General features: G+C 35.2%; 1 protein-coding gene across 1 annotated transcript; it reads right to left on the reverse strand.

Moving 5' to 3' along the window:
- Positions 1 to 1002: 1002 nt before the first annotated feature.
- Positions 1003 to 9580, reverse strand: Prp39 (pre-mRNA processing factor 39). The gene is made up of 8 exons (XM_073959002.1): positions 9460 to 9580; positions 9082 to 9185; positions 7873 to 8788; positions 7576 to 7802; positions 7385 to 7510; positions 4050 to 4324; positions 2735 to 3982; positions 1003 to 1773 (listed from the first exon to the last, which is right to left on the reverse strand). The coding sequence occupies exons 1-8, from the start codon at positions 9515 to 9517 to the stop codon at positions 1509 to 1511; spliced, it is 3219 nt and encodes a 1072-aa protein (XP_073815103.1). The 5' UTR covers positions 9518 to 9580; the 3' UTR covers positions 1003 to 1508.
- Between the last annotated feature and the right edge of the window lie 3608 nt (positions 9581 to 13188).

Below are 13188 nucleotides of genomic sequence, written 5' to 3' on the forward strand. Positions count from 1 at the left end.
TTGTTTTGTCTTTTTTCCTCCTCCGACAATTTCGAAACGATCCAACAATTTTGGCACAATTTGTCCTCTATCAAGTGGACAACTTCCTTCAATACGTTCGACAATGTAGATTGAGCCATGCAATTGTTGTAATCAATGCTATAGGACTTTTGGAAACTTGCCTCCGCAAAAAATCTCAACGCAGCGCACACTTTTAAAAGTGGGGGTATTGCTGTTGATCTGTAACTTACTTTGAAGTCATCCTTTAACGTTTCCACGGCATCCTTTGGCAATCGAAAATATGCCTTAAACCTAAAATAATTTACTGATTACAGTGCAAATGGCAATTCCAATGGATTCGACTTGTCCCTCAAATTCCTTCTAACAGATGTCCTGTACATTTTCTTCATCATCAAAAAAATAATTCCACTGAACTTATCATTTTAAAATAGTTTTTTTTTGCGAATTGTGCCTTTTGGATTAATATAGAGTTCACAAGTTTGAAAAAACACTGATCTTTAACACTTTTATCGACAACACAGTTGCGTTGCCATCAATAATCCAACATTTCATTTCAGTTGTGCTGACAATTGACAACGCAACTCAAGTTTAGTGGCAATGCATAATCGACCCCCAAATTTGCTTTCGGCAACTCAACTGGAGTTGGGTTGCTATCCATTATCGACCCCATAATCTTTTATCAAATTAGGTAATATTATTATGTATTTTCTTCTTTCTTCATACACCCAAAAAGAAAATATACAAACTGCTTCTTTTAAAAATTATGTTCTAATGGAGCCTTCGTGTTCCGACACCTACTTGTATAACTTTTATAAGACTGTTATACTTACCTATAACGAAACACGAACCTACAGAATGAAACCCATTGGCGATTGTTGTACTAAAATTTTGTTTCCTGTTTTCTTTATTCTTTGTTACGATTTTGTCGATATTCTGCTTGATATACCTTTTACGATCGATGAGGAATCAGACAGAAACCAATAAAAGAAATCATTGTGGATATTAGGTGGTTTTGTTTTGTTTTTTCTTGTGTGTATTTGAACAACGAATAAAAACTTACGATTAGGGGAAAAAGATAGATTATGTCAAATAAAGCAAAAAATGTAACGTCGAAAGTGGGAAAAGCATTTTTATAAACAATATTATGTGCAAAAAATGTGAAAAACAATATAAACAAAATGTTTATACGTGTATATTTTTGCTACATATGTATGTAATAATAATAGTAGATAGGGTAAATAGAAGAAATGAAAGCGTGTAATTTTGTATAAGAAATTAAATATATATAATATATATATAAAAATAAGGGCGCTGTTGTGTATGGTATACTACATCCCATATATATTCCGGTTTGAGGTTATTAAAAGACTAATAAAAAAAGAGGATGGTCATAATTATTTAATAATTATTATATGTATGTGTAGATAGTAAACTACTAATGATGCTCGGTTATTGTTTTCCTTTGTTGTTATTGGTTGTTACTTATCCGTATTCTAAAAAATAGATTTTCAATAATAATTTGTATAGCCACTCCATTGACCATAGCCGCTATATCCGGTATTGTATTGCCAATGATTGTAGTAACTGTCGTACGATGATTGTTGTTGAGGATATGAACCGCTATTTTGTTGGCCATAGTAAGCAGCTGAACTATTAGAACCATAATAACTACCCGAAGCTCCCGAGGAACCATTATTATAACCTAACTGTGCTGAACCAGATACTGCGGAGGCATCCTTGTGACCGGCGGATTTTCGACTGGGACTGGAATCACTGTAAAAAAGAAAAGAGATAAAAGGAAAATGTGTGAATTTTACATTTGAGGAAAAATTGGTCACAACACTTCTCCATGTCCATCTTTTGGTATATCCACTATTTAACGGTACCTCCCGATTGTTGGTATTTTGAGGACATTCTTTTTAAACGAACTAGCGGTAATATTATATTTTAAGTTCTTAGCTGATGACCATTGTAGCCAATGCTATTTCTTATTAACATTGTATCTACTACAAGTTAATATAATAATAAATAATATTTTAAGTTCCCAGTAGTCTCAAAACTTCTCCACATACAATTGTCAACATATCCCTCATATAACGGTACCTCCAGATTTTATATATTTTAGAGCTTTAGATACATTTTTAAAAGGTAATTTTACATTTGAGGTTCCCTGTGGTCACAAAACTTCTCCACAGAAAACCGTCAACGTAGGCCCACGTTTTGTTTTAGTCCCAATATAACGGTACTTCCCGATTTTAGGCATTTTGAAGATTTTAGCTACATTTTTGAATGAACCAGTGATAATTTTGCATTTGAAGTTTCCGGTGGTCACAAAACTTCACCAAATTTTTCAACATAGGTCCATGTTTTGAAATAGCCCACATATAACCGTACCTCTCGATGTTAGGGATTTTGATGATTTTAGCTATATTTTTGAATAGTCCCCATATAACGGTACCCCCTATTTCAGGTATTTTAGCTATAATTTGTAGTTGGTATTCCCAGTGGACAAAAAATTGCAATTTTAAATCAGAAATCTTAAAAAGTTCGGCCCGGCTAAACTTAACACTTTTATTATAATATTTTTTTAATTAATTAATTAATTATATTTTTTTCGGAGTAGTTTAAGGTTTTGTTGTTTTGCGTAACTTGTTATGTATGGCCTATTGAGGCTTTGTTACAATGAAATGTGGAAATGAAATAAAGAAATAAATATCTTATTGTTGGAACTTACCGCTTCTTTTTGGCTTCATTTGCCTTATTCAAGGCCAACTGCAATGCTCTTTGAGCTTCCTGCAAACCCTTAGCCGTACTACCAAAATCTTCCAAAAACTCCACCTTACGTTGGGCGAATAGTACCTTCTGTTCTGGTTCGATATTTTCACGTGCCATAAATTTATCCATTATCAAGACTACTTCATCTTCATCGACTACGGGCCTTTGCAATGCCAAATCAATCATTTGTAAGGCCACACGTGTGTTGGCATTATCTTTTTCTAAGGCTTGACGCAATACCCGTAAACCTGCCTCCAAATCATGGCAAATTTTATTTAAGAAACGTGCATATTTGATCGCCAAACTACCGGCAATATTCTTATTCTTAGCAGTGGCTATATAATGTTCATATAGAGTTTTACATTTCTCATTATCACCGCGACGACGTTCAATATTGATACGCCTATAGGCCACCTGTAACAGGTTGGGTACTCTATTTTCCAAGTTTACAAGTATTTCGGCAGCTTTATCGAAGTTCGATTGACATTCTTCGAATGCAGACCACATCAGGTGTAGACTAGGCTTATCGGGATGATGAATTTCACATGCTCTGCGAAAAACATCACTTAACACAGCTGGTATGCCGGGTTCGTGTAATATTGTTTCCAAATAACGTATCATTTTCAACCAAAACTCATCATACAAAGCACATGCGATGAGGCAACGTTCGAATAGAACCAATATTCGTTTACGATCACCTTTTTCAATTTCAAAATCTAAATAATCTTTCCAATTTTTCAATTGACATCTTTCCAAAGGTTTTACATGGAAATATGGTCGTTTGATGCCCTCCTCAAATGACCAGCGGGCAGTTACGGCAGCCACGGTGTTTTTGTGGAGTTTACGTCTTATTGAAATGACTTTATCCTTTATGGAGGAAATTTCTTCATCGGTCAGGGTAGATAAATCACTGAGATCTTCAGGTTTCTTTTCCTCCTCGGCCTCGGCGGGGGGAGCATCAACAGTCATTGCTTCTGGAGCGTTACCTTCTCCTCCATCCTTTGCTAATGACTCTTCTTTCTCTTTAGTATCTTTATCCCTGGACGTGGATTCATGGTCTTTATCTTTTGAACTGCCACGACGAGATTTTGATTTGGATGAAGATTTTGAGGATGACGATGACTCTCGCAGATCTGTGCGAATCTTAATGATTTCTTCTGGTTTAATGGTACTTGTAAGGGAGTGTTGATTTATTAAGTCTTGGAAACTGAAAAAGAAATAATATTTTTGTTCTTAATATCACTCTTTCAAGCTGCGAAACATTTAAAACTTACTTATCAAAATGACCGCTATATCCTTGGGTGGGTATGGCCAGCAAACGATCGTATATACCAACCATATGCTTATAACGTTTGCCCTCATTTTCCCATTTCAAATAGGCATCCCACAGTTTGTCTGAACGAAATTCTAAGCCACAGGCTTGTACTGCACGTTCAAATTGTGATCGTATATAGGTTTCATCTTCCGCTTGGGTACTCTTAACATGTGACAAATAATGTATCCACAAGTCAACTGACAAAGGTATTGCCTCCAAACCACGTTCAAATACCTAAATTTTATTTGATTCGATATTTAAATTGTTGTGAAGGGATATGGGGGGTGGTAGTTGGATTTTGATTGAAAAGAAACCAGAAAGAAAAAAGAGATTTTTGATATATGTTTAGTGGAATATGTACTTCACGGATACTTAACTGTTTTGCAACTGTCTTATTGTTTTTTGCTTTGGGAAGTGGATGGTATTGAGAGTGACTGAGTCTACAGACAATGTTTGCAATGTTTTGCTGTTTGTGCGAATGTGAAGGTGTATGTTGAAGGGAGTTTTAAGGTGTTGTGGGGGGTGGGATACAAGAAAGGTTGATGGGAAAGGTGAATGGTTAGGTTTCTTTGCATTAAAGAAAATATTTAATATAATAACATTATGATGTAAATATCTGAAACCGTCGATTGTGTGTTTTTTAATCTTTTTTTGAGTGGCTTCTGGATCACATATCTTTGATCTTTTAACATGAATACGATGAACTATCAGCCCTATAATCGGATGTTTGTAAAAATAATCGTGACCCCTGAACAATATTTTTTTTGAGGTTCTCATGTGGTTTAAGGAATACTCTTGAGTGATATTCAGCGCCATAGAAACTGTAATCGCGTTTCGCAAAAACACATTAGTTTTGGGTTTTAAGAATTTCTGGAAGTATAACATCACAAAAATATTGAAGCACTATGGACGCCTTCTATCAGCGCTTGAATCATTTATCGGAGTACTTTTATGTATATTCTGGGAGACTTTAGTTGGGAGGCCTATCATCTTGACGAATTATCACTGCTCTTAACATATAAATGAACATTTCCGAAGAAACTAGTGGTGCAGCTCTATTCATATTGTCTCAATTACATGGAACCTTCTTGTTTTTTTGCCTTCGCTGAAAGACGTGGTCTTGTCGGCGTAGGAGTACCAAGGATTATTTGAATTCACCCACCGGATCATTAAAATTATCGGAGAATTTTTCAAGCCAGAATTTCTGAGGCATTTTGTGTTCATTTTTATTTAATTTTTAAGGTATCTCAAAAGGTGGTTATGTTACACTACTATCGAGAGATCATTTGGGCCACAAACGTTGAGAACTGAACAACAGCCGCTCCTATAAACATTGTTTTTCAGGCAGCGACTGCAACGACTTTGCAGTACTGACAACCTTAGAGGTACTAGTGAAAATGACGGACTTTGCAAACAGGATTGTCACTATATACGTGGATAGCCAAGCTGCTCTAAAGGCGTTAGGATCCTTCATTATCTTGTAGCATAGCCGTTAAGTTTGGGCACCAGGGCACTGCAATGTTGAGGGAAACGAGACAGTTGATGAACTGGCAAGACGAGGCTCCCAGGCCTCTGACCTTTTGGTGGAAGACAGTGCCTAGCTAAAGCTTTGCTTCTTCCTCGAAAAACTCGGTAAACTCTACGCAGAGAAAGTCGTAACGATTTTGCAAGACGTAACTGGTTCCATGGTATCGAAGTCAATCTAACAAGCAAACTCAGGTCGTAGAACTGCGTCCCTTCTAACACTACGCAAATCAGATTTATACCTTTGTCAGTTGGGAGGATAACAAGACGAGGCTCTCTCTGACGTTTTGGTGGAGGACAGTGTCAAGCTAAAGCTTTGCTTCTTCCTCGACAAACTCGGTAAACTCTACGCAGAGAAAGTCGTAACGATTTGGCAAGACGTAACTGGTTGTATGGTATCGAAGTCAATCTGACCGACAAACTCAGGTCGTAGAACTGCGTCCCTTGTAGCACTACGTAAATCAGATTTATACCTTTGTCAGTTCTGAGGATAACAACATTAGTTTACTGCAGGTTATGAGGAAGAAACTGAAACAATCGAACACCTTCCCTGCGGGTGTCCTAGATTGACAGTCAAAAGACACAGGATGTTTGGATGAGATTGTATCTCTATCTTACTTCTCCATGCATAGATCCAGTAGGGGCTTAAATGACTAAGGACGGATTTTCCTAAACCCAACAGTCAATTAACATATTCCCTACCTCTCTGTTATGTACACATTCCTCCTACCTCTTTCTAGTCATTTCCAACTGCTAGTTTTTGGGTTCTATGATATTTTTATAAAAAAAATTCAGGTCATATACATATATATATATATTTTTTTTTAATTTTTAGTGAAATCTTTTGTCACTATTTCTGTGGATCTTAATTATCATCTTTTGAAGACACACAGCAGCATAAACTTGACAATCGAAATTATACTGGTAAAGCTTTATTTGTGTACGATTTATGTTCTGCCACCCGACATCGAAATATCCTGTTGACTCAGCTTATTCCATTCATGTACTATACTTCATCCAAAAAGCTCCCAATCCATAGTTGAAGACAGTTTGTACCAGATATTTACAGATAATGTGATATATTAAAACAATTATCAATGACGACACCACACATACACACATACATATTCTTCATTGCCCTATATATTGTCTTTGGTGTAGATTAAGCAACAGCTTTCATCAAAAACTTGTTAAAATAAATATTTTTTTAATTATATAAACTAGCTTATATTATAAATGCAAATTTTAAGAATTTGCATACATACAAACGTATTTCATAATTTCACTTTATACTCCATTTGTACTTACGCCTGAATTGTTAGGTTAATATCATTAGATATTTTAAACTACATTTCATTGGTTTTTTGATAAAACACGAAATAGTTCTTCTTTTTTGGCTTTAAATTATAACAAAAGTGATTTTAAAATATATATCAAGACGATAAACGTGCAGTTCTATACGGTCGAAATTGCAAATTAAAATTCAAAAAGAACACCGAACACGATTCCCACATATAGCACCAATATCCCAAGTGTATCTTGATATGATGACTGGTGTGTTCAAAATATAAAGAAAACTGAACAAATAGAATTCCGGTCCTTCCGGTCACCTCTTCTCTTGGTATTGTTGAAAGTTTCTTTTGAATGTTTTTTGGTTTTTTCTTTTTTATTTAACGAATATTTTATTTTTATTAATATATAATAAATTCCATTATGAAAAATACAACGTATTTCAAAAACTGTATTTGATTGTGATCTTAATGTACTCACCGCGTTGCAATTCGCCTTTATACCCTTACGTTTCTCATAGTCTGCATATTTACGCCAGTAACCATAGCAATAGGGATAGTGTGACAAGAATGCATCATATGCTTCTCTGGCTGCTTCAGCGTCAGACTGTAGCGAGAGGAAGAAACAGTTATTATGTTTCATATTTTTTTTTTTTCATTTTTTAACTCTACCTCATTGTCGACATATTGTAGAAGATATGTCCAACCGGTAAAATCTGCAGGATCAGTTTTAACAGCACGCCAATATTTATCCAAATCGGGTAACTTTTTGCGTTCTTTTTCTTTGTCTGCATCACGTTCTTTTTCTTTCTCTTTATCTTTGCTGCTTGAGCTACTTTTATCCTTTTCTTTGTCGCGTTCCTTTTCCCTGTGTTTTTCCTTGTCCTTTGTATCAGTTTCTAAAATGATACATTTTATAAGATATATAGCGTTAAGAAATTTACACCACCACCACCGTTGAATACTTACCATCAATTTTTGCCTTCTTTTCCAAAGGTCCTGGAGAATCATTACTTTCACTAGTGGGGCTCATTGGATTGTATTGTTCGTCCTTTTTGATGGTTTCAGAATCAACCTCCCCTTTACCAGCCTCTTCTTGGACCTTGCGTTTTTTAGCTGAACTTTCACTAGGCGATGGACTACGTTTATCAGCTGCCGCCGGTAATTCATCTTCGGATATTACCTCAGCATCTGGTGGTAATTCGGCACGTTGTGGTGCTGGCAATTCTTCATCAGATACTTCTTCAGCATCATTTATTTCTGGTTTTGTTGGAAGCGGTAATTCATCCTCCGATATTATTTCCGTGTTTTGAATAGTAGCATCACTTATATCACCACCAGACATGGGAATGTCACTTACAATAGCTGGTTCTGATAATGAGTCTTCAGAATCCATCTTTTCACAATTATCTAAGACATCATTGTGGTTTAGAACTTTGGCTTCAAAGTTTTCCTTTTCAGAATCGCCTCCGCCCACAGAAGGTAGACTGTTTGCATTGTCTCCAGCCAAGGAGGCAAGTAGGGAATTTTCTTGTGCATTCTGTTGATTGTCATCTGTGTTTGTTTTATCGTTTTCTTGATTGTCAGCCAAATCTTCGGAGGTTTCGGATTGACCACCCTCAGGACCAAATGGAAACGATGACGACTTTTCATCTAAATTCGCATCGGACATAATAATAGCATTTTCTTCTCCCGAAACATAAGTTGTTTCTTCCTCAACGTTCGTTGTTATGTGTTGTTGTTGTTGTTGTGACTGACTCCGTTCTTGTTCGTTATCAATTAATCCCTGAGCAGCCTCAGCCATCATCTCGGCAATAAAATTCGATTGTTGTTCTTGCTCTTCACTTTGTTGTTGTTCTCTTTCTTCCTCTGGTAATTCAGCCAACTGAAAATATGGTGGAAAACGGTTGTTGTGGTTAGCTTGTTCTTATAATTGAGTCAATGTTTTAGAAATATTTGTAGAATCTTAACATCAGATGGCCCTTGCAAATAATCACCAACTCCTTTCCACCTCTATTCCATCCAAATGAAATAGAGAATGTAAGAAATTAATCATATGCATATGGAACTACGCCACATATGCACGGAAATTAATGCAAAAGTGTTCATCATTTGTTTTAGAGATTCTTATCAAGAAATAATATATCGGTTATCATCACCGTAATTACATTTACTTACCTCTTCTTGTTCGCGTTGTGTTTTTCTTGTGCGCCTGCTAGAACGGGCAGGTGAAGCTTGTGTTGTTGTTGATGAAGCAAGTCTTCCAGAACGTGTTCGACGTCCTTTAAACAAAATGAAATGTGTAATTATAGACTAATGAGTTCGTAATGAGTAAAATAATTTCCATATATACACTGGTTCTCAATAGTTACACACAAATTCTATTTCACGTTGACCAAGCAACCACACTCAATACATGTGTGTGTGTATGTATGTAGATTTTGTCATGGGGTTTTTCCATTGTCAAATGTCAAAATTAAACATTTGATTGGAAACGTTTGCAATATATTTTCTTGAATATCCTTTCGAGTGGCTGTTATGGATCACATTTCTTACCTGAATTTTCATTTTCTTGTTTTTCTTGTAAAACGTTTCCTTCTTCGGCAGACGCCATTTTTATGCAATATTTCGGCGTGTTTGACAAACTGTGTCAGACTATTTGACAACACCAGTGGATCTGTAGATCGAAAAATAAACGGGCCAGGTCATGGCAGAACTACCAGGTAGTGGTATCACACCAGCTGATCGAATATGAAAAGTCAAATCCCTTTATAAAAAAATTATTTTTGTTGTAATTTCTCCAACAACATAAAGAAAGTTTTGACATAACATATTCAAAATTTTACGATGCCACTACCTGGGTAATTGTGCCATGGGCCAGGTGGATCTGAAGTAGAGTTGTACAATCTAGTCCATTTTAAATATCTAGTTCAACATTTCAGCTCTTTAAAGTGAACTAGTTCAGTAATCTAGTTTATAGTCCACTATCCAGTTCAATCAAAGCTGCTTCGCCTGGTTGCCTTGCTCTCCTGCTTCATTTCTGACATAATAAAAAGAAAAGAATAAAGAAGGCCGAGAAAATTTCAAACTGGGTTGCCCTATTCTTTTTTATTCTTTTATCAGAAGCCTTAAAGGCCTGCGTACATAAGCTGCCTTGCCTGTTTACCTTGCTTACTTCTGATAAAAGAATAAAAAAGAAAAGGGCAACCCAGTTCGAAATTTGCTCGGCCTTCTTTATTCTTTTATTTTTATTATGTCAAAAATGAAGCAGGAAAGCAAGGCAATCAGGCAGAGCAGCTTATGTACGCAGGCCTTAAGGCCGCTCGGCTTTCTTGTTTAATTCATTTCTGGTAAAATACCAAAGAACAAGTTCGACCTAATTGAAATGTGGTTCTGACATTTCTTTATTGCTTTACCAGAAATGAATTAAGTAAGAAAGCCGAGCGGCTCATGGTTTATTATTTTATTAAGAAAGGTTAGCCAAAGCTTTATGTCAATTTAAATTTTTTCATTCCAGTATTCCTAATAGCCCGTTTAGACTATACCCTTATACGATGATTAAGGGCATTATCTCGATTTAAGTGCTTAATCCACCCAAATCCACCTTGATTTACCATACAAAATTAAATCAACTCAAAACTTGGATTTGTTTTAAATCAAATGTTAAATCGAAATATTTTGATATACAACACTGCTTTTTGCTCCTAAAAATGCAACTATTGCAGTCTGTACCAATATTGGCAACTATGTTCATGTGTCGTATATTTATTAGGGTTATGACTTTTTGACCTTTTTTCCCAAAAATGATTTCCTGTAGCGAGAGTGAATGAACTTTTGCCTATTAAAAATTTGCTCCAAAATTTTTTTCCTGTTGCACGAATAAGTGTCATTTTGCCTATTAATGACTAAAATAATTTTTATTCTATTTAAATATTGAAAAAGGTCCCGCACAAAGCACTTTCAATTCATGTGATACAAGGAATAAAGCTATATATGATATAAAATTATATATATATGTAATAATATGACGATAAAGTTGGTGAGAAACAAAAGCTTATGTCATTCTGGATATGTCGTGTGGCTTTAACGATTGTTTTGAGTTATTTATGTGCTTAAAGTGACTTCAATTTTTTTTCCAAAAAGCTCATCTATAAAAACTTTAAAAGCTTTTCGTGCATGAGCTTTTTTCTATCGAATCACCTTGTAATTAAGATTTTATCTAATCTTATGCAAAAGCTCATCAAAATATGACACTGGGATGTGAGGTTGTAAAAAAGTCATAACCCTATTATTTACATTTTTCAAATAACTGTAAACACAAACACACAAAAACAAACAGAAGCGGAAAAATAGAAAGAAATATTAATTAAAAATAAAATGGATGTAGCTTTCATTTAATATCAATTGTAAACAACATATTTAATAGCAGTTTGTCAGATTATTTTTTGCTGTATTCCATTAAATTCAAGCAATTCTTTTTGCAAATTCGCGTATGTATACGTAAACAAAGATCAGCTGACTGGCATCTTATATCATTTTAGACTAGTCTAAACAACTAGGATTTAAAAGTTGGATTTAGAAATCGAGTCGATTTAAAATGACTAGTCTAAACGGGCTATAAAACTTCCAAACAAAATACACAAAATGTGTATGTGTGTGTGTGGTGTTTGAATAATATGCCAAACAATTTTAAAAACAATCGAATTCAATGATTTTTAAAATTGTTTTTAGGCCATTTGTATGGAAAAATTTCGTCAGCTTTGCATTGAAACAATCATTTTATGATATTTACAACTCCATTATGTGGAGAAAACTTAACACTTCATTCATTTTTATCGTTTTTTATAAAATGCTCAAAAAAGTATTGTAAACAAACCCACTTGTTGTTTTTATTTTGAAGTTTTAGGAATTCAGGAAAAACAAGGGTTCTATAGTTTTTTTTTTCATTTAAATCTACCTCTTTACTTATACCATAGAGCGGCTTTCTTGCTTACCCTGTGTTTACAAATGACAGGACAGTTGACTTCATGTATTGATTGTCAAAATCCCACAACTTGCCTGTGTGACGTAGGCGTCCAGACAACTGCGAAAACAGTTGTAAAATTATGAATGAAAATCACCGATTTCTTTTTGTTTTCCGTTCACATATTTTGTTTTGTACATATTCTTTTGTTTTCAGCACATTTGAATTATCATCTCACTTCTTTTTCACAAAAATGTCAAAAATTTGTCAACCCGGCTGTCTGTGAAAAACTGATGGACAGCTGAGAGACAAACGACAAATGTATGCATGTGTTAGTAAATCAGAGTTGTATTTGAAGACAAACTGTCTGGTGTAAACGCCTAGTTAATTCATTTCTGGTAAAAGACCAAAGACCAAGTTCGACCTAATTGTAATTTGGTTCTGACATTTCTTTATTGCTTTACCAGAAATGAATTAAATAAGAAAGCCGAGCGGCTTATGTACGCAGGCCTTTAAAGTTTTGTATTATTTCTGGTAGAAGAATAAAGAAAAAATTGAAACTTGGCAGCACTTTGTCTTTATTCATATACTAGAAATGACACAAAACTTTACTCAAACGTTGGATGTGTTTTCAGCTTTATAGTCTTTCACATCACATTCGAATAATTTCCCTGTAGAAATTTATGTTTTTCGTAGCTGCAAATATAAAGTTCTGCAAGGAACACTTTAAAAATCCTTTAATAGGCTGCCTTGCCTGCTTACCTTGCTTACTTCTGATAAAAGAATAAAAAAGAAAAGGGCAACCCAGTTCGAAATTTCCTCGGCCTTCTTTATTCTTTTATTTTATTATGTCAAAAATGAAGCAGGAAAGCAAGGCAATCAGGCAGAGCAGCTTATGTACGCAGGCCTTTAGAATATATGTGTGAGTTTTCCAAGACTGATGAAAATCAAAACCTAGTTGTTCGGGTAACTAGGGAATAACTAGCAATTTTGCTGGCTACTGGTTTTAACATGGGGATGTCATAGGAAGGGTCCATTGTCTCCTCACTGCATTACCAGTAACCACCCAATTCGATAGTCGTGTGGAGGCAATTGTCTCTTCATTGCATTACAAGTAAAGGCCTGGGTACATAAGCTGCTTTGCCTGGTTGCCTTGCTTTCCTGCTTCATTTTTGACATAATAAAAATAAAAGAATAAAGAAGGCCGAGCAAATTTCAAACTGGGTTGCCCTTTTCTTTTTTATTCTTTTATCAGAAGCAAGCAAGGCAACCAGGCAAGGCAGCTTATGTACGTAGGCCTTAACTAGTCAATTCGATTGTCT

This window comes from Musca autumnalis, unplaced genomic scaffold (genome assembly GCF_047663935.1).
Source record: "Musca autumnalis isolate F117 unplaced genomic scaffold, ASM4766393v1 scaffold_1, whole genome shotgun sequence".
NCBI classification, from domain to species: Eukaryota; Metazoa; Arthropoda; class Insecta; order Diptera; family Muscidae; genus Musca; species Musca autumnalis.